General features: G+C 34.2%; 1 protein-coding gene across 2 annotated transcripts in view; it reads right to left on the bottom strand.

Annotated features, from left to right (window-relative positions):
- Positions 1 to 22348, bottom strand: part of LOC132911150 (uncharacterized) — a 72015-nt gene extending 49667 nt beyond the window's left edge. For both annotated transcript variants that reach the window (XM_060967549.1, XM_060967550.1), the window contains exon 1: positions 22324 to 22348. In XM_060967549.1, coding sequence (XP_060823532.1) covers positions 22324 to 22333 — 10 coding nt within the window. In that variant the 5' untranslated portion in view covers positions 22334 to 22348. The remainder of the gene's footprint in view (positions 1 to 22323) is intronic.
- Positions 22349 to 24104: the final 1756 nt, after the last annotated feature.

Raw genomic sequence — 24104 nt, 5'->3', positions numbered from 1 at the left:
TATACCCTACAGGTATACCCTGTGTAGACGATTATCGTTAAACCGATAAAAATAATGCCGTTTAAATTGGCCGCTGAAACCGGTGGTCATAAGTTGGTTGGAAAATTGAGATATTCACGTCACGTAGTTCCTAGCCGGACGCGAAACGAAGCTTCCATTTCTATTACACCGAATGTTGTTGCGCGTTTCTTTCCGCTTGCTACAAATCGATATTTTACAACGAATCATGAATCGAAATGACCGACTTTTCCGCGCTTATTTTTTATATATATCTGTTGATACCGTCGGGACTGGAGCTTAGAGGGAATAAAGGAATATCAAAAAAAAAAAAGAAATGATAATGTTTCGATAGGTATTAGGTATACTTCAATGTAGATAAGCAACAGCCGTTGATAAAACTTCGTAATACCAACGATAACTATTATTGACTTAGGCACTTCAGCTTCAAACTATGCAAACCTCTAATACCCGGATTCCTGCTCGTGATTCACTTTAAGCGAACTGTATTCTGTCATAATCACCGTGATTAGCTTTAATTGAAAGTTTTTAGCATTTATTTATTTTAATACAGTTGCATTGCCATATTCTATCAATTACTGTAAGCCTATTGTACGTCTGATCCTCGAGTCTGATGAAAGGAAGAAAATGTAAGGACGCTTTAATATTGTTGGAAATGACAATGTGAGTTCATGCTCGCCCTCCATATGCAGATGCGCTAATTACAAAAACGGTAACTAGAAGATTGTTCTAGATACAATCGATAGACTTAATCGATAAGGTTTTAAGATGTTCCTTTGTTCTTTTTTTTCCCCTAGTCCATGTAAGTGTGCGCAATAAAGGTTTTTCGGCTCAGAATGGTGTGGTAGATTTATCCGTACAATATAGTAATAACTATTGTGATCCTATCTCTGAATATAGAAATAACGACAAATATTTTTCTTAAATATCCATCACAACCGACTCGATTCACTTCCTAAAACTAAAATAAATTTGTACAAGTGGCCGCATTATTCTAAGCAAAATTATCAAATTCGTTATCTACGTACAAGTATCAATCATCGCATTAAATTAAAAAGATAACTTAATAACTATCAAGTTAGAATTATATCTTGAAATACGTATTTTTAAAGTTTTTCTATATTATAAAAAATAATTTTAAATAAGAAAGGGGGTGCAGGTTACTGGCATATTATAAAGCAAACAGACATCGGGAACTCTGTTCTGATATAATAATATGTACTCATTGTCAGAAGGGTTACATTCGAATTCAATATTTTTATAACGTCATGCGACTGGAAACTTATTTACGTATCCACCTTTCTAAGTGTTACGTTTCTTAAGTGTTTCCTTACTCCGTGAACGTTTTTACGATTGTCACAAACTGTAAACGGTCATCTGCGTCCTACGTGTTTTTCACCGAGTAAAAATTTTCTTTGCAAAAATTTGTAAAAATCCGTATAGCATCACCGAAGTTTCTAAATTGACATGCTTCATGTTGTCTCTCCTTCGACTCTTTTTAGGAGGGTGACCTGCTCGTTTGCGAGAAACCGATAAAATTATCAAACTAATTTGGACACGAAAGAACCCGGTGTACAAAGTAGAAGTATTACGTTGTTGTCCTTTGTGATCTAGTTCAATGCTTTGTTGTTAAGCGATTTAATTGTAGTTCTTTAGATTTTAGGCCCTCTATGAATCAACATACATAGGTATGTCGGAGATGAAAGGAGCCATCGGGGCCTTTCTTTTGGAATATTTGGGAAGGTTCCCAATACTTTAGTCCAGACTTTTTATTATAGCCGTACTTAAATAGCTGTTTATGAGTTAAGTCAATTATGACTGTCCGAGATTTATGACAGTGAGCTTGGGCTCGAAGTGACATAACGGGTCACTGAAAGTAGCCACGGTCACGGGAGGGACGTGTACCTAACAGAGGTATAGATTAATTAAATAGGTCTCCTTAAAAACAAAGATTAGGGATACAGAGGGATACAGAGAGGTACGGAGAGGAGTATATAAGGGCAATCCTACTTGGACCGAGGGGCAATCCGATAAGTTCGACTAGCCCAGTGAACACGTACATCGAATTCCTCGCAATCGTCGTCCCATTGACCGTGTATTCGTTATCGAACCTAAATTCATCGTCATAGACATTTCGATCACTCAATCATCGATATCACTTGTTAACTTTTGTAACACATTCCCATAAACAAACATCAACTGGTATAAGATAACTATGGACAACTAGCAGCAAGACTCGTTACACGCCCCGTTTTCCAAAGATGATCCGACAGATATATATTAACTTTAATTCCACCCATTGTATATTACATACATTTCTCATTCGTTGCTATAGTTTAACTACATTATTTATTATACACGAATAAGTGTCATTTCTTAAGTTCTCGTTACACAGACTCATAGATTCTGTGTATAACATAATGTGGTGCAAACCGTACACAGTTCATTCACGTGTAACAAGGTCAACACTGGCTAGATGATCGAATAGAAGTAAAGTGGAAACAAGTTGCAAAAGCAAAAGTACACTATGATTAAGTTTATAGAATAGATGTATAGAATAGATCGCAGTAAATGAAATATTGCGATGAACAAAAGTATTGGCACCAACTAACTTTTCTTGTACAATTCTGTAAAAACTATGATGCTCTATTTAACTTGTTCCTAAAATTGAATGAAAAATTTATGGAATTTAAGCGTTGAAAAAATTTATATTCTGACAATTAATTGCTACAAATAATGGAAATTCCTGTTTCATTTATAATTCCTCGGTCCTTCATCGTTTCTAGCCCATTTTTCAGTTTCTTTATCTTTGATTTCATATTGATCTCGAGATGATTCTATATTTAATTCACACATACACACAAGTATTGGTTTTACAATACTTGAAATCTTATGTTTCCCAACAAACAGTTCATTATGTATTCCTTACTATTTACTTTTATTGTAGTTAGCTGAAGTTATAACCAACCCATTCAACGAATAAATTGTGATATGCTGAAACTTTAGACACGAAAGTTAAATGGAAATTTAAAAATAGGAAAGTCCAATATTTTTGATCATCGCTGTATAAAGCTCCGTATCACAACATAATGCCTCGGAAGCAGGAATCGAATGAAACTGTTCAAATTTCCAATTAATTATGAGATAACAATAATTTTGTGACTAGTTAGAAAACTAACTAAAAAACAGTTATAAAATGAAGGGTATCCATTGAGATTTTTACTCCATGCATTTTTGTATATATAGGAAGCTTTTATCTTCATAGAAGCAGAAAAGAGGTCCAGTTAGGAACATTTATTTTAATTTGGAAAAATCAAAGTTGTGTTTCTAGCGATCTTGGGGCTGACATTAGCAAAGAATTTGTAAAATATATTACTCGTAAAACTAAATTCTGAACTCTGAGCATACATGTACTCAATCACTTTTTCTTTTCTTCAATTTTTCTCTTATTGTCAATGACACAAATATATAAATTAAAAAGCAGAGAAGAATGATTTTTATTTAAAAATGTATTAAAAAGAAGGAAATAATTTTTTTAATCAAGTACCATTAAGCAATTGAATGTAATAATAATATACAGGAAAATCTGTATATGTTGAGAACGCATGGTAATCATATAATAAATCACTCAATTCTTAAACTCGTATTACCAAAACTAAGAACCTCAGCAATTCGACCAACACCTTTTCCGTTCTCTTGGATGAAGTTTTGGATGAAGAAATATCTAACGAAGACGAGGAAGGCAATTCCCTAATGATCGCAAGCTTAGAACGAAGGAATATTTGCCTCAAATCGTGAAGTCGAGATTTATCTAATCAAACAGATGGTCTTCGAAAGTGTTACAATTCTGAAAACTTTGAAACTAAACTAATACGAGCTCGCCAGGCTCTTATTTTTAGTAATACGAGTTTAACAATCGAATGATACCCTATTAGACGATTACCGCGTATGCTCGATATATACAGGTTCCTCTGTGTATTATTATTACTTTCAATTACTTAATGACACCTGATTAAGAAAATTATTTTCTCCTTTTTGGTACATTTTTAAATAAAAACCATCGTTCCTCAATTTTTCCAATTCGTGCGTTCTATTTTCTACTTTTTAGTCGCGATCGGTGATGATTGTAATTCGTCGATGAAAAGGTTTTTTTAAATTTCACCTTAGCTAATCAGATAATTATTTTCAACAAACAGACTGCCAATTTTTGGAAATTATATTGTATCGTTGTAGGAAATGAGTGCGTATTCCAAATTTCATGAAATTTCTCTTCCAAAATTTCACACGGATAGACAGATAAACAGAAGAATAAGCTAAATAAAAACCATTAATAAAACAATCGTATTTATAAATAGCACGATTTCTCTTCTATACTTATTTTATACTTACAATTATTAAAGATTATTCTACCTTCAGAATTTTTATTAATGCAATACAAAATAAAGTTTACTTAATGCAGAGTAAAAGATGATTGTAAAGTTGTAAGATCAGTGAATAACTTTTATCATAAAATACATAAAAGTGAACAGTTCCATTCGATCTCTGTTGAAACGTAAAGTTCTACCGTCAAGTATCGTCGTTGAATGTATTAATAGAAATATTTGGAATAAAAGAATTCTTAAACGTATTCTTTGATACAAATTGATCGGTTGCTGAAACTGAAAACCGCGATATGCAGCGATTTTCGCATGTTCGAAACAGACAGCGCAGAGTGTAACCCTTTCTTAGTAATCGTAATCGTAACAATGAAAACATGATCAATTAGTACTGTTCGATTGTTGCGTTAATAATAGAGCCGTTCATTGTCCGAGTCATTCAACTTGCAATTATTCCAGTCTAATAATTACAACGGCGAGCGTGGAATCACTATGTCAGAATTAGCATGGGACTGATAAGGGAGAAAAAAACGTAATCGGCCAGTGAGTACCAGTGACACACGAAGGCTGCACTCGAGATAACGGAACAGTACAAGAAATGAAGCGTCAGTCGCACGACAAACAATCAATTACGGGCCATGAATAGTCTGTTCAGGCTACTGTACATTGTCCAGCCAGCCACTGACCGGCGTTTGTAATTCGTTAATTGTTTTATGCCGGACGTGTCAGTTATATTAAAGACTGCCATTACTCCTTTAATATCCCTGGCAATAAGTTTCCAAGCATACGCGATAGTACTAAGTTAACTGAAAATACAAACATTTTCAACGCATATTGCATTGGTTGGCTCGAGTCCGAGCGCCGAAATATGAATTTTTACAAAAATCAAACAGCATTCCTTTGTTCACATTTGTACGACCAAAATTTTCGTTTGTCCATTCTTCAAAAGGAGTGGGTTTAAATTCTTAATTTTTAACAATTTTCATTTGATAATAACATTTCTGTGTAGAGTGGACCGAACGAAAATTCTGGCTATACAAATCGTGGTTAAACATACGCCGCTTAAAAATCAACGAAAAGGTTCAGGAGGCGCTGACTACGGGTTTTTTTAAATTTTTATTTGGTGACAACTTTTTCTTTTTTTTTTTTTGAAAGGTGGACAAATAAAAATTTTGGTTGGACAAAAAATGTTGGTTTTCGTGAAAATTCGCATTTGGGAGTTTCAACTTCACCCAGCTTGTTATTTTTCTAACTGAGATTTTGTTTGTTAACTGTACGGATTTCGTTAATAGCCAAAACTTCGATTATTTTTGTATTTACTTCATATCACGTCGATTTAACCTTCTTATGTATTTTTACCCACATCATAACATTATTATTTATTTTTTACATCTCAAAACCTTTAGTATTTTTAATTAACTTACTATTACTACTAGTATTACTGCGAGATCTTATTGTCAGAGATAGTAAAACGGCTGTCGAACATTACTTGAATTTGTCATATAATTGCACCTTGACCCACAATCGGTTTCGCTTTGTTCTTCTTGGGAAAATTCAAGGAACTCCATTACAGTTTCGAAAACAGTTTTTAAAAAGGTCCGAGATATTGCCAAGGAAATATTGAAAAGGAAATAAAAATAAATTAATGTTCAGAAATTAAATAACAAGCTTTTTTCCTTCGGTTCATTCTTATTGCCACCTATGCTAATGAAATCAATTCAAACGATTGGTTTTCGTATCAAGGAATCTGCAAGATACGCAAACGTACGTTTAAGAAATATATATATCGCCTCGTTTCACTCAATGATTGCCTCCAAGATTAATTATGTGCAAAATTTTGTAAAATCCATCTGCAATTTATAAATTGCGTAATTGTTATTTAACAACTCGTTTAGTCTTTCTTCAAAAATATGCAACTCGAATTATATCAGTGTAAAAATGATAATTTTATATATTGCATATTATATTCTAATTTTTGTACGTGTGTGTGCACGCGCGCGCGCGACGAATCTTAATATTTTCGTAAAGGAAAAAAGAAGAAAATAAAAAGATAGCAGAAAGAATTTTTACATACATTTTACATTATATATAATAGTTGTTAGAAATAGATAGGTAAAACTAAAATTTCAATTTCATTCATGAAAGCAAAAGACAGTTTCGTGAAATACATAAATGTTTCTGAGAAATGGGATAATCTTGAGATTCTGATATTTTGACATGCAAGATGTATGTAACATGCTTAATATCTTTCACTGACTTGTCATAATATTAGAATTAAATACATCGACGAAAGCCTTGACCCTTTTATACAGAAATAACATTTATTCATAAGCGTTATACATGCATTATATTAAGCATACATGTGAATACGTTTTAATGTATTATGTTAAATGAAATAAAAAATTCCGTTCTCTCATCTATCGCATTGTACCGTCCGAAGTTTCGCGCAAGGAGAATTTAACATACAATCGAAATTATAATTTATATAATACAATAGAAAACGCAGTGGCTAGTTTTTCTTCTTTCTTTCCTCATCTTTTATACAATAACAACAAATTTTAGACTTTTTGTAAAAACGAGAACTTAAACGACTTCTTTTTAGCGAAAGAAAAACTAAAGTGGTTACATAATTAATTTATTAATACAATAGAATAAAACCTTCTGGACTAATCCCAAAAAATTTCTTTTAACTTTATTTATCACATATCGTAACATAAGCGTTCAAAGTATACTAAAAAGTATACGCACTCGCAGATCTATTTTTAGCGAGACTGATTAATTCGAGATATTGTGTTAACGTCACGTTTTGTTCTTTTGGCAAAGCGTATGAATCATGTCTTAATCCACTTTCTTATTTTGTGTATAATATATTTCATTCGTATTTCAGACATTAGTATGCGGATGCTTTTAATATGAAATATTATTATACGAAATTCAAAAACTATTTACATGAAAAGCAAAAACCGTATCATACTGGTATGACATTTTTATATTAGGGAGAGGGAGATTTATCTTGTATCCTTGAAGATTATAGTTGTTGCAAAATTTGCACTTGCAACCGATAAACTGAAAAGCTTGTAACGAATAACATAAAAGAATGTACTATTCTAACAATTTTACCTTAAAATATTGATAGGTTGAGCAAAAAGGAATAAAGAGCGCTCGCAAGTTCCAGGATACAGCCCATTGTGTTTATCTGTAGCTCGGGATCATGCATCAGATATACGATAAAATTTATGCACACGTTTTATCAATAGTGTATATCGCGTATCGTGTATTACAGACACATTCATACTAATGAAGAAACTAATTTAGACATAGAATATTAAACTATGCGATAGATTATCTTCAAGCATTGTAAATAAATCAAGGTTACAGTTTTATTCGGCACTCTTAATTTAAGTAGTAGCAATAGTCCCAAGGTCTTTTTCAATACAATAACGTTTTCTTCTTTCTTTATATATATTAATTTTCAAAAAGATACGATAAAATCTTTAACGACATGCGATCTTTACTCTAAATTAAACATTTTTTTAAAAGCAACTAATTAAATTGAGGAGGAATCGAGAAGTAAAAGGATATAACAATAACTATTGCTTACAATCTATTTTACTAAAGCGCGGGGACCTCCAAAAATTTTATGTTACTTGTTTCTTCTTCTTCTTTTCTTTTTTTATAATTACGCGCTAAAGGTGGGTACATAAGTGAAGAACTTTCTAAAAAAGTAAGATGCAGATCTGCGTATTAAAAATTTACAAACAAGTGACATACATCTTAAAATTAAAGCATGTATAAATTGCTAAATAATAAACGATTTGAAATAGAGCCAGCAACATATTAGTCTTATTATTGACAATATACTACAAACTTTCCAATTTTACATTAACATTTTATTATTGATACTGATTATATACTGCTACTATAGTACATATAGTGATTTATATTAGACATATATAAAAGATTATAGAAGAACGTATGATGTATATATTTACATGTAGAACTATCAAATATCTCGCAAGCATTTGATATATTTCACACAGATCATTCAAATCACATTGATATGACCGATTTGAATATAATTGAAATACGTAAAGGAGAAACATATCGGAAATATAATTTCATAAAATTAAATCTTATTGAAAGCAAGACATCGTTAAAAAAAATGTTATGAGATTTCGCATACATGTATGTGTATTAGGCGGGTTGGAGACAGTAGTAGAACCGGAAAGGAAATCATACATGTAAAAATGTGATAATTTTGTCATTAATGATTTGAAGATAAGGAAATCACCTTTTCGAAAAAAATGTCAAATACGCAATTAAGATGGATTTACATTGTACATTTTGACACGGGTCGGTACCATTCTGACAAACATTCTTATGAATAGTCAGATAGGAATGTTCACATATAACGGAACGGATCCGTTCTGACACGTTACGTACGGAAAGATACCAGCACCGGTGTTAAACAGTGAAACATGCGTTTTAAACGAGACCCTTCACACTATCCGTCATCGACCGCTGCGTGACGTTGCCGTTAAGTGACGTCCCGTGTTGTATGGTATAAATTTACCTTTAGACCTGGTTATCGTGTCAATCCGAGGTTTGTAAAGTCGACACCCTCAAGCGCAAACTTTTATTGAAAACAGAGTATTCCTTTGCCTACGATCTGTCCACGTTTGTCCAAGCAAAATGTCTTCGTCATAACTTTTTTCTGAAAAACGAACAAACCAAAATTACGGTTGCACAAACGTAGACAAATCGTGGGCAATCATATTCCACTTACAAATCGATCAAACGACTTGCTTTTCAATTTTAATTTGATGATAATTATTGTTTGAACGGTGTACAGAAGGATAATTTTTAAAGGCCAATCAATAATGAGCGTAGTACATCGTATATTCGTAATTTGTAATATCAAAGTATTCTGAATCATTCCTTTTGTACGCGAAAACGACACAAAACAAATTTTATGAGATTATGTTATACAGAATGAAGAAATTTCCTGAATACACACTTTCATTGCATTAATAAGCAGAATCGCATGTGAAATATTGTACAAATTAGGAAGATGAAATTTGAACGCATTTATACATTAGCGTATGTAAATCTTTCACGAATCCATACAGCAGAAAGGAACTTCAACAAATATTTATATTTTAGATACGACTTGGGAGATAGAATATAGTCCCAATTGCTTTCTTCAGAATTACTAAAAGTAGATATAATTTCATGTGTTAGGTTTAGATAATTTATTCTTTAAGTATATGACGTAAAGTCTTTTATAGACGTTATTATAAAATTTGATGATTCTTTTAAACTTTTGCTTTTTTTTATTCCTCGTAGATAAAAAAATACGGAAAAACGAACGTTATTGCTACAAGAAATATCTTCCATATAGAATATACGATTCTATGAGAATGATTGAACGAGTACGTTACTTGTACACTACGCCTGTAAAATATACTCTAGAAAATCATTTAATTAAATTTAGAAAACATTAAAGTAAACGTTATCTTTTATTATGTAATTGTAAATTACAATAGTAGACAGATTTAAATATACGTGAATATCATAAATGATTGATATGTGTAATGTATTCAAGAGCAGACGCATGATTTAACCGACAAATCAAACTTTAACTTCGACCGAACAAAGAACTCGGTCATGTCATAATTGGTCAAATGCTCGAGCATTCAATTATAAAACGCGGTTGCATAGTGGAATATAAACGAATCTAAACTATTATCACCGTTTTGAGATACTTATTTAACAAAACTAAAACGAAATCAAATTCTTATAGCGGCACTTTTCTAAAGCATTCCTATAACATTTTACCCGAAAATGTTATCTATAAATGACTTTTCACTAGCAAGTTAGATATCCCAATAACAATTCCTCAAAGACAATAATTTATTATTTTTATTATTATCGCAAAAAGTCATACTGAAATTTTCGTTTAATTACAATCAGCTCATTACTTCAAGTCATTTAGCTAATAAAACATTCCTCGGATAACTCCTTTTTGGTTAAAAAGATATGGACTTGAGAAATTCGCAAAGAACTGTAAATATTTTAACGATCAGTCATACAAATTTATGAATCAAATGTTTTGACGAGATTCTTGAATAAACAAAATTTAGTCTACGCTTTTAGAATTAACCGCATTTGTTATTACAAATCAATATCTACTATTAATTGTAAGATTTATATATAAGAGTAATTACTTAATTACCTCATTTACTCATCTGCCATAAATTCTTCCAAAATTCAAGAACTTAATGAACATTTAAAAAACATGTTTTAATTTATTTAAAATCACTGTAATCAATTTAAAAGATACTACAATAATAAGTACTATTATTCACTGTATTTAATTAAACTATAAACTACTGACTATATATAATACAATACATATTATACAATGCACATAATATGATAACAATACACATACTATAAAATACAAACTGATGTACTTAATTAAGCAATAAACTACTTTTTAATATTAAACGAAGAAAATATTCTCCCGTTTCTAAAAATAAAATTATTGCTTATTCTGTACATCTTTGATAAATCTTTCAGAATAATCGACTTATTATTTTCTGATATACAAAAATTTCCATCTAACTTAACTTATCGTTACATTGCCACAGAAGTTGCGCGCTGATTGGTACACAACGTTATAATCGGAATAAAATCTCTTCAGTCACCCTCAACGGTGAACCGTTAAGGGGTTAAAGGTTAAAAAAGCGGGACACACGAATGATAAATAGGGACGCAGGGATGACGTTATTAAAAGTTGGAACAGTTCAATGACAATCAAGTAACGATCAGAAACGATAGTAAATCTTAAATTCGTCACGTGCAACAGTTTTCTAGAGCACTTTGAGCGAACGAGTTATTTATATAATTGCATGAACATAAATTTCATATACGTATATAAACATTACAAAATATAAAGATTGCCAACCTTGAATGATAACGTTTAAAATGCCCTAAAAAATTACATATACGATATTTTACAACTATTTAACGAATGACTTTCTCATCGTACTAATAGTATCTTAACGATATCGTCAAACAATTTGTACGATATCTACAAGTTATATACAATCCTAGTATTTCAAGTTCTTTCCTTTACATTTAGTTGCAACTTGAAATATGTAAAAAGCATTGTATAAAAATATTTAACTTTACGTATCTTTCGTAAATGTTGAACATCGATATCGTGTTATTCAGTATACCGAAAGTTTTCATACAGATCACAATTCCATATATAAAATAGATTCCTTTACTTCCTAGATTACAGAGAAACTACACAAGATGGACCGCGTAAAATATTTATTACGTTATACGCAAAAACTGTCGTCAATAACTATGTTGTCGTTGCGACGTTAAAGAATGGAAAAAGAGGAAGAAACTATGTATTACGCTCTATCTTCGAAATTACCACATTTTTCTTTATTCACTTTTTTCATTCGAATATCTACTTCATTAATTCTATCAAACTTCATTACATGTATTTGAACCTTCTACGTAGAGTAACGATGAAACATTCAATTCAATTCGATTCAATTTCAAATTCAATTCAAATTCAAAATCAATTTGATTCAGTTGATATTCTTGCAACATTAGAACTTGAAATACTTTTATCTCTCTGCTATTCTAAATCTTCTAGAGAGATGAATACTTAATTTTACTAAGTACTCGCAAACTTTCTTTACAGATAAGTTCTCTTACTTCTCAATTCAATTAAGTTCAATTCAATTCAATTCAATTTCTACTTTTCGATATTAAACGAAGAAAATATTTACCTGCTTCTAAAAATAAAATTATTGCATATTCTGTACATCTTTGATACATCTTCCAGAATAATCGACTTATTATTTTTTCATATACAAAAATTTCCATCTTAGTTAACTTATCGTTACATTGTCACATAATAAATTCAAGTAAGCGAATTTTTAAATGTTACCCGATGCCAAGATAAATGTGTATGTAATTACTGATCAACTGCTAAACTTCAGCTCGATCTTCGGAAATTATACGATACAGAGATTTCAAACAAGATAATGGAATATAACGCAAATATCCAAAGGAGACGTATCAAATATATCACAAAGAAATAATTCATTTTTATCACTGCTTTCCTTTCCCGTCAAGCTATGCTTTAAATACTGAAAAAAGTCCCCGTTAGGAAACGAGTTGATGTATATACCTTAACGCTATTGTTCAAGTAAGCGTATAGTGCGGAAATACTGGAAATTATATAACTGACAATGAGCCGTAACTTCTTGGAGCGAACTTTGACAAGAGCAGCTCATGCTGCTCTCTTAACTTAATTAATGCTTTATTAATAAGTCTCTTAAATTAATTCTTTCTGCTACTTTTAAAAAAGTTGAATATTCCTGATACTTTTACAAAAATGAACAATGCGTTTTCAATCATGTACGAACTCTTTTCTTGAAGAACATTTGGCCGACCACCTGCGTATCTCGAATCGGTTTATTCAGTTTGTCACAGGTTCGAAGCAACGAAACAGAATAAGATCTGTGCCTCGTTACAACCAATCCTCGGATCGCAAACGAAGGATCAATTGGAACATACGCAGAGATGTTTATCATCTTCTAAACTTCATTATCATATGTGTTATTGTTCTATGAAATTATATAAACAAATTTATTTTTAAGCGAATTCTATATAAAAGTAAACGTTGTTCTCGTTTGACACTTCGCTTTATCGCTATAAAACAAAACATTTGATATTCCAGGTAACGATGACAAAATCTCCGGCAGTTAATTCTCAGAGTTAAAACATTTATACTACTACCGGAAGATCATACAAATTTTATAATGCAAACACAGTAATAATGTGCATAGAAAACTAAGACTCCTGTTTGACGTTTGCTAGAGAATCAAAAATTATTCGTGAATTTTTAACGGTACGTTATATATGGTTTTCACACAATGGTACTCCAACTCACTTTGTTACACGTTTAGATTCGATATGCGTAAGAGGTTTAAAGCAAAATTGGAGAACACACAGATTGAACGTGACGTTACTGTTTTGTAGTTTTCTCGGATGATAATAGATCTTTCTTCAAAAGTTATGTAAAACATACAGTGACGACTATTCTTAGCGCGACAAAAAAAAAAATATAAGGATAAGAATACTGCTCATCAGATATTTCTTCAATGTTATCAAATATTTAAAACAATATTCACGAATGATTTAATAAATCTAAGAATCCATGGATGTTACCTTGAACGTTTAATAAAATAATTTTAAGCTGAAAATAATTCGTTGGCGCGCCAGTGGTCACGAAAGAATTTCTTGTACATTATACGATTAATCTTTCTGTCCCTTTAATTAAGAAAAGGATTAGAGTCGATATATTTGCAACTGTAAAGAAAACAGTTTGTAACACTGTAGGTGATCAAACCTATACAAGAGCACTAACTCATTAGTTTGTTAATCATTCTCATTTGTATAACTCGTTAAATCTATAATAACAGTCTAATCTATGATAATAATCTAATCGATGCTAAATTCCAAGAAAAATGTAAGATGGAAACATTGGGAATAATAAATAATAAAGACAAAAGGTATGTAACTACACAGATCAAAAGATTATGGAAAATTATAACGAAATCTTGTTAAAAACTTGCAATATAAAAGATTAAAATCAAGTGGACAATCAACGTTCTCAAAACGTTTGATATTTGATCTTCTCCTAAATAAATACATTAAATTATTTGTATAAATATTAATATTTTAGAAATTGTTTATATTTGTAATTAAATTACAAAGTGATTTTATTATGTAAACGAAAGTGTACATATAAATAAAAAATTTTGTATAAGGAGATTTTTCTCTTCTAGTGCATTACGGCAAGAGAAAAAAAAAAACATGTAGCAGTCTGCAACCTATTTTTGGACGTAGAGCACTGGCTCGGAATGAATCATATCTACTACCAAACGATAAACGTCCGTTTTTCCTTTGAAATAATAGTTTGAAATAACTTCATTAAAGCAAAATTCTCATTACGTAACGAAGCATGTACACACTTAGTGTATAAAAGTATTGCGTCATTTAATATACACGTGTCAAAGTTGTTTTTCACGTAACCTATATCCAAATAAAAAGGTACAATCGTATTCTTTCGTCAGTTGTCGAGACATCGATATAATTTTTGACACTATATTTGAAAAAACATTCGTTTTCAGATATCTGTACAAGTTACAAAAAGCGAGGTAAAATGTTAATGCGTAAATTCTGGTAACTGCGAGTAACAAAGTAACGAAGTGTATTGAGATACCATTGGCAATGACTCGTACAGTGCTGCCACCGGCAGAGAAACGGGAGATTCCCGCGGCTAGCAAGTGAGTCACGCGTGCGAATGGGCTCGTTCGTCTGACGAAGCGTCCTTCCCCGCCCCACGGTCTAACAAAACATCCCACTCATTCTCTGTAGACTGACGAAGCGCCAACACCCTCCCCGCAAGCGTCTTCGCAACACCAAGCGCACACGAGGACGGTTGCTGGTTCCCCGCTGTGTCTCCGTGAGTCGACAAGACTCGACTTGACTCGGCTCCGTTCGCCTTGCCAGCCACGAGGAAACCCCGACTTCCCCACTCGCTGCGCACCACTCCGCACTTGCCGCTTACAGCCCATGATCGTTACCCCGCGCTCTGCCCCGCCGACGAGCCGTTCTCAGAAGAGAAGCAGTAAACTCGACGCAGATTCGCGTCGTTCGACTTGCGCCACGCCACGCCACGCCACGCCACGCCACGCCGCGCCGCACCACACCGCACCGCACCGCACCGCACCGATAGAGCGGTGAACGGGTGATTAGGTCACGCACCCCGTGCGTCGTCTACGTGCCCTAGGCCGTTCACGGCCGTGTGTCCGCGGAATCCCCCGTTGTTTTTAACAGCCACCGATCACCTCCCTACCTATTATTACCAACATTCTCTGCCTCTGGTTTCTAACGTAGCTTGGAATGCGCCACTTTCACGATTTGCGCGAATCGCTTTATTTTTATTTCAACTGCTCGTGTTAACGAGCCGATTTCTTTTCAATTAAACACAGTTTTTCGAATAGAATATTGCGCTGATTTTATATTTTTCCAAATCATCATATCAACACTAGATTACGGATTTTTATGCAAATTCACATTTTTGAGAATATAATACGAAAAATAAAACCTATTTTACCTCTATACTATATATATAAAAACACTACACTTTGGATACTTTATATATTTTATGTTATATCATATGCGTTTTGTGCAATTTTGCACTTTCGAGTTTCCTATAAATGATATTTTGATTTGATCGTACACATTTATATCGATAATCTCACACAGAGATCGTGTGATTTATCAAACGCTATCGTTGATCGTTAGGAACGCTATATTAATTGCTTAATACTACATTTTTAGCACAAAAAAGATAGAATAAGAAAATAATATTTCTTATTCAAGCTCCATTACCATTCAAAAGTAACTTGAAAACAAATCTTTCGAGAATTAACATCATTAAAGAGTATTGCAAAGCGCATGCTACTATGCAGAATTTTCCAGACTTATGTATGAGTATCTTTATGTTTTCCTGGGACCGTAAATGTCATAAATGATCATCACAGAGAGTGGTTTTACCAGGAAATTTCCACAATGGATAAACGATACTCAAGTATGCTGGCAGATTACTATTAAACGCTGAAGATGCTCCAAAGATAAAGCGTAGCCTAAAAATAAAACGAGGTTTTCGTTTCACATATTCCTCGGTGGAAACAATTTCCACTGTTTTACAAAATTATTACGAAACGTTTGTAACATTTTATAATAAAGAATAATAAAAATATTTTCCAGAACACCGTTATTTCATACAATAATACATAAACATATGTAAACTATACTTGAACTATACATATGATATACAAACATGAAGAAGACATCAAAGAATAAATTTTCTAATTACAATAAGAATATTATATTTTTATTTCTATTGTTGATCTTATAAAACTATTTCTTTTCCAGATGCGACTATATCGTGTAAAACTTTGGTTCTCGTATTCGTAAGTCATGATCACTTTGTACAAATATTCAACCTCAAAATATTTCATATCAGTGTAATGTGAACGTCAACAAAAATAACTTATTACAGTAAGGAGGATAAAAAAAGAAGGACGTCAGGCTTACCAGGAAAATTCATTCACGCTACAACCATTACCATCAAATGTTTAAGTATCATACTTTTGCATTTTAAATCTACATTTCCCAAGTCATGAAATATGTACACTACCAAAAATCATCAAAATACAACGCATAAATTGCCGATTGATAAATTATAGTTATCAATTAATGAATTTCACATGAATATTTTAGTTTCTGCGCAACTTAACAGTATTCAATGCACGGTAATGTCGGAATACTACTTGTGAATGGGTGATTAGGTCATGAATCCTACGCGCGGCGTATCACGGAACATTCGTAATCAAGAATCGTGCGCTTTTTGTGAATAGTTCACTCGTTATTATAGCGATGAAAAATATCTCTTATTGTTGTATCTCATTTAATCTAAAACGATTTATGAAATGGATTACAACATTAAAACGGAAGAGCTTTCTTCTCTATTAATTTGAACATTTTCCTCCTGTTGTTTAATCCATATTTTTCGAAATGATATTAACATTCAATTCAACATAAAAACTATAATCTAAAGATTCTATGAGTGATTCAGTTATTTATAAGTTGATATTAATATCGGGAAATTTATGCATGTTACAGCAATAATGAAACAACTTATCAAACATCTTTGATATGGGAATGAGCGATAAACGAAATTTGAGCCTTTTGACGTTAACATAATTTTACCGCCAATACTCAAGATTAAATTATTTTAACGAAAAAAGAAAAGGGACCTTCCGCAAATTCACCTTTACGTGTATGTTCCAGGTAAAAACATTGGATTCATCAGTGTTTTTTACAAGAGAGGAAAGCAGATTTATTGATATCTGAAATATGAATTACGCGGTGGCTAAACGACGACGATTAATCTAATCTCAACCTGCAGCAAAATACAATATCACATCGAAAAATACGTCGTTATCACTGGTATGGTGTATGGTTTTCGATCGGCTTTATCAGAATCAACACAAATTTTAAACGCGTATCTCCAACTTCTCTTTTAATACATTAATGTTCCAAAACTTTCACGCAATTCATTAAAAATTCAATAGCGGGCACTATATGCAATAAACACATTCGTGTGTTTATAGTGAAGAAGTAGTTATCGTTAAAATTTTGCAACAGATTTTTCTATAAGATTTCTATATTGAGTAACTTGTTTTCTGTATTTTCTTAAAATAAAACATTAATAGAGACAAACGAGACTGGTAATATAGCTTGCTTTTTCTTCAGTAAACTCCCATTCAGTTCATTTCCTCTGTTGAATCTATTCTTAGCTTGCGGATTCAGGAACGATCAAATGATAGTGCAACGGTTCTTTTTTATTGTGATCATTTATATTCAATCAAAGTATGTGTGTACAAGTTGCCAGGTGAACGGCATGGAAAGGCGTCTAAAATTATACAATTCCTTTAAGAAGTTTAAATAAATCAACGAAATAATAATCTTGTTGCGATAACGAAAAGTACTTTGATGATTGATTTTTTTATATTCGAGTCTTGCTTCGTCCACAATGAAAGTCTTTTCAAAATGCACAAATAGCGTATTAAAAGACATTAAATAGTATAATAGCAATATTAAGCTTTGCTATATGCATTTCTTTTTATGCCATACATCAACATAGACACAATATTCAAAACGCATAGGAAGCATGTTCGTGATCTGAATAGATATCTGTTAGCGCAAATAAAACAATTTGAATATGCAGATACTAATTACAACATAAATCCACCAAATTGTAAAAAATTAAATTGTAAATTAAATTTTCCACTTTCCAAAGAAGATTCAGTTATAAAGCAAATTTTTATTCAAAAAATAGGATTGTCGACCATGTTTGACGCGTTCAAGCGTTCATAGGCAACGACTATGAGATTTTCTTTCATATATGTATGTATTCTGTCAAGAAAACTATGATTTTACTGAACGCATATAGAAGCATTCGTAGAACAGAAAAGGTTAAGTTTATACCAATTGCTCGGCGTGCGAGTTTTGATAATTATTTTCATTCAATTAAGATCCTTCGCGCCAAAAAAGATAATATTCGTTAAAAGGAAAATACAGAAGATGAGAACGGAAATCACTAGATAAAATCAGTACTTTGTGTTTTGATGCGAGAGAATTTTACTCGCATAATATAATTTCAAATTAAGAGGCTGGAATAAGAATTGTGTCGGTTCGTTGAAGTCGTTAAAGTTGCAAGATCGAAAGTAGTTTCGACGAGAAAAATGAATGCGTTCAACGCTTTTGTAACGAGGAAAGCGGAAGAAATTTTCATGCAACGAATAAAAGCAACTGGCATATACATGCTTTAACAAGTATATTTATTTACTGTCTGATAAGTAAATTCGTATTCGAATAATGATCGTCGAACTTCCGGCAATTATCAATATCATTAAAAGAACATAAAAACACGTGTTCTCTTACGGGGAAATGGTCGATCCCTTTGGATGGGTTCAGGCGGGTCGACTAAGCGGTCGGTTGGCAAGAGTGCCAGATAAAGAACCCTAGTCGACCAGAAAATCTAAAAAGTTAAATTCCGTGGTCGACTGAACATGACTAGGTTTTACTAACCTACACAACAAAATTTAGTGTTCATACACGAAAATTACTCGAAAAATAAAGTCGATCGTCGACTATGTCAGTCAACCAAATTTACACTTACACAAAACGACATATTAAAATTTCTCGCTAGTCGGCTACTTAGTCGAACCGTCTATAGGCGCCTTTTGTACCACCGTCGTTGCTACTGGACTATTTACAATATCGCACCGAGAAATTTCCATCTGCTTGAAAATTCCTTATACTTTCAACCCCTTTTTCTACCCCTTTAATTTGGGCCCGTGCGTGCCGTAGTCAGTAATAAAATTTTTTACACACTTGGGCAAACAAACTTCGGTTCGTTCTCTTGATCTTCCTTTACTGAGGGGAGGGGGGTTGTTTATGTTTTGGTCCGTAATCTGTGTCATGAATCTATTTGACCATTTTCATGTTTATTCCGGATTCCATACGAGCCTGACTTGTGATTTTCATATTTTACCCTCTTTCCACGAGTCTCATTCGATATTATACGCCAAGGGGTTAAGTTCATTACAAAGCCGTAAACACTTTATGGTATCAATGAACGAATGTAACCAAGTTTACCAGATTTACGACAACGATCTTTCGGCTATTAAAGTTTTGACAAGTGAATCGAATACATATAATCGTTCCGTCAACATTGACTGGGTGCAATAGTTACGTATTTTAATCAATTGGTTTAAACGAGTATTCGTAACATCTTTCTTCTACTGGCACAAGTGTGCTATTCATTTTTTCTATGTACGTAATAACGTATCTCTCTTTCTACCTTTTATGACTCAATTTGAACACTTTAAAATTTTTAAGAGGAAATCATTATATCACGTCGATCCATTTAACACTCACCTTATCAGGCCAGGTCAAATGACCGGATTCAAAAATATAGAAATTGATTAACCATACAATATAAGAATTTGCGCAAAGTTAAATGAACGAAAGAAATAACAATGTATGTACAACTTTAAATTAAATTTCGAAACCGGTCATTTGACCGGGCTTGGTAAGGTTAGCGTTAAATGAAATATATTTATTTGAAGAATATTATGATCAAAAATAACGAATATGCTATGTAATTCTTTTTATATTATATTAATTATTATTAAGAGAGACTTTCTGTCAGGTACAAATAATCGATGAATTTAGAAAGAATTTAACTATTTTCTCTATATAAAATCGAATCATTATAACGGATAAATTTCCACACTTTTATTGTAAATAAAGCTTCTTTCAAATGAAAATTTCTCAAACTACCAATGGTATGTGAAATCATCATAGAATTTGAATCTGGGTTAACGCTCCGCAGCTGTCTTCCCAATTTCCTCGAATTCTTTTTCGAAACTTCTTGAAAACACGGGTATCGAAAACACCACCGGGATTCCATTGAAGTAACTAATAATTAACAGCTATTTATAATATAACTTAAACTTTGTCAATTCGATATAACAAATAGCAATTATCAAAATAAAGCAATTGAATTCTTTTAACAGGTTATAGAACTTCGTACGTGTAACGCATGCATTTCTCTTACTTGAATAATTTGTCAGCGATTGTTGTAACATCACGTTCGTTATGTACTATTTAATAAAATAACGTCGGGTTATTTGTCTTTTTTCGTTTCATTTTTTGATAAATTTTTTCATCAAAAATACTAAAAAAAAAAATACGTAGAACGACATTCACATGGAGAAATGTCTTCTATTACGCAACCTATATATGATACATATAATATGGAGTAACGAAGAATTTGTTAAAACCTATTCTTCTATCTAATCTGTCAATGTTCATAAGTGTTAGCTCGGATACATACAGTCACAATGGAATAGCATGATAGGTGATTGCGTATCCAACAAATTTTCAAAATCGTATGTCTGGAAAAAATGTCATACCATTTTATTTATTTATTTATTTTCTTTATATAGAATCTCTATCTTTCCAGTTGTACTGTTATTTCTGTCCCACCCTATACATATGCATTTGCGTCGAGGATATCAGACTGGCGAGAAGAAGGCTTCCCTCTTGCTTTAATGACGTACGATTTATTGTAAGGAATCTTTCGGTAAGTTTTAATTTTAACAATTTACTTTATGTATGTGTGCTCGTGTGTGATGACTTGAACTCGACTTGTGAAAATCTATGTATGTATACACTGTAGTTGAATCGGAAATTATCGCTTTCACGCGTCTCTTATCCAAATAAAGTGATTAATTTATTTTTACGTTAACGTTTCCTTAAATAATGGCTTGGAAGTATAGTTATTTATAACAGAATTAAAAAATATAAAAAGGGAAAAATCATGAGTAATTTGATGTTTTCTGTAACCTAGCAGGCTAAATAACTAAAGAATTCCAGTTGGTCGGTTCGATCTGGTTTCGACTTTATACAGCGGTCGGAGATCAGTCGTGTCACCTACAAGCGTGGCGCGTCGCTAGGTGTCTTTCTGGCGTAGCATGAAAATAGCCAAGCGTACTTGGAATATCGTGCGGCCTACGCGTTAGGCATGCTACAACGGCGTTAACCGAGCGCTCTCCAAGCGTAAGCGAGTGCGAGCTAGCACGAGAGATTACACGGCTCCTTCGAGGAGTGGGGAAATACGTACGAGAGAAGACCGTTGAGGAAAAAGAAAGAAACGGAGCGCGAACAAAGAGAAGGACGGAAAAACAGGAGGGGAAGAAAGGCCGCGAAGCGGAGACAGGTAGATAAATGCGGTTTATGCTAGGAAGAAAGAAGACAGACGACCTCCTGTTGTCGCACCGTATCTTACGAGTATACGGGGTCAGAGACGAGAAGGGGGACAATTGCGAGAATCGGCCAAAGAACGAGAGAAAGAAAGATAGGAAAAGAGGAAAGATAGAAAGAGAGGGACAGATTCTAAGATTGACGGCAAAGGGAGGTTACAAGGAAAGAGGAACACGAACGAAGATAGAGATGGAGGAAGAGAAAGAGAGCAAATAAGAGATTCCAAGAGAGGAAAGGATTCATACACGTGCGCGCGCGCGCGCCTTCACGAGAGAGAGAAAAAGAGAAAGTCTATAGTGAGGGGTAGAAAAAGAAAGATTCTCGGAATGGAAAGACGGGAGAAGAAGCGAGAAAGAGAGAGAGAAAGAGAGAGAGAGAGAGAGAGAAAGAGATTGGTAGAAAGAGAGAGGAGTAGCTCATGGTTCACCTGTCGTCATGGCAACGCCGTTTCGCCGCTCACTTGTTACTCCAGAAGCACGAGAACAACACAGAGGGACTTATACGCGCACTATCCTTTTCTCTTTGGTATGCGGTGGGACACAGAGTCGCGACTCCTCTCTCGTTATCCACTTACCAGCGCGTCAATCTGTTTGCTATGCAAATCCCATCCGACCGGTGCTGACGTAGACGGTAACACCAACGCAGAAACGGGTCCGTCGACGATATCTCCTACTAACACACTTAACGGTGAGCAGTTAGTCATTGCCCGCGTAGCATACACGTAGAAAATATAATTGGCTACCACGACGGACCACGCAGCAATTCCACACGGGTTCTCCTTTAGCCCCACCACTTTTCTGCTCGGTAATACTGATACCGAACTCACTATACAACTCTTGCCAGCACCAATACTACTTAGACATATACTGCTGTTGTTACTACTACGATTACAATCACCAACCGTAATATCACCAATACAACGACGACATTGTGTCGGTAAACGCACCGCAAACTCCACAAACGAATTCCTCTTGCGACTTACACGGTTCCGCACTGATATATATACATATCAGTGCGGCTCCGCGACTCTTGTCTGACGTCATTGGCGCCTAATCGCAACGTATTTCGTGTATCACTTCGCGTACTTCTCTCGGACGTGCACCTCGCGCTTTAACCAACGATGAATTCTTCCTGTGTCTTTCTTCCTTTTTTCCTTTTTGCCCTTCTTCCCTCGCGTGATTCTCAAGAATAACGTTACGACGCGATTTCAATAGTCTTGGTTCAACAAGTATCCATAACAGAATTTTCTTTTCTTTGTAGCATAAGTTTCCTATCGCGAAAACGATACAGTGTTACGCAGAAATCAGTTTCTTCGGTTCGATAAATCTTCGTTTGACAGCCAACAGGAACAACGTCGTTTCGAGGAGACAGCTGGGATGCACTATAACGTTACAATTTCTCGCTCATTCGTCCTCGATTGAGACGATAAAGAACCGATTCGATCTACCGTAAGGTACGATCTTGAAGCGCGTATCGCGTATCGAGTGTTTGATCGCGCCACTCACTCGGCACAGGCACAAACCGCTTTCCACCGTGTCTAATACGTTACTACTCATCACTCTTCCTACAACATAATTCCTGTTCGACAACACTACACGCACTTTCCACGCTCCTGCTTGATCGTCACCACTACCACTACCACTACTACTATCACCACAATCTTTTCTCACTAAAAGAAGATGCTCGTACTGTGTAGCTGCGTTGCGAAACGGATGCGCGCTCGCCTCAACAAGTGATCGCAGCAGCAGTAACAGCAGAAGCGGCGGCGACGACGACGGATCGTCAGCTCGTCGTTCCAGGGTCGTTCGTCGGCGTATAGGTGGCACAGCACGCGCATGCTACACCTCCTGACGGCGTTGTTATTGTTGCGTAACTGGCGGCCCGCTAAGCCGAGTGTGCTGCTGCCAGCAGCCGGGCAGAGAGAGAGAGAAATAGAGAGAGCGAGATGACGAGAGAAAGAGGCCGCGAGAGCGAGGTAACAGCAGCCGTGGGTGAGCCAGTGGGCGAGTATCTCCGACGAGAGAGCAGTGAGCGTGCGAGCAGTGCGCCGTCTGGCGTGGCTGACGACAGTCTACTGCCTTCCGAGAACCACGAGGCGATTCCGTGTATCGAACGCGCACTGCCGAGCCACTGAAGGGATGGACTCAAACGATCAGAGTGGGGATCCTGGTGGGACGAGAGGGGACGAATTCGAGGTTCAGACGAGTG

This window comes from Bombus pascuorum, chromosome 10 (assembly GCF_905332965.1).
Source record: "Bombus pascuorum chromosome 10, iyBomPasc1.1, whole genome shotgun sequence".
In the NCBI taxonomy this organism is placed as follows: domain Eukaryota; kingdom Metazoa; phylum Arthropoda; class Insecta; order Hymenoptera; family Apidae; genus Bombus; species Bombus pascuorum.
Note: the sequence above shows the minus strand (reverse complement) of the source record. Positions and strands in the feature narration are given on the sequence as shown.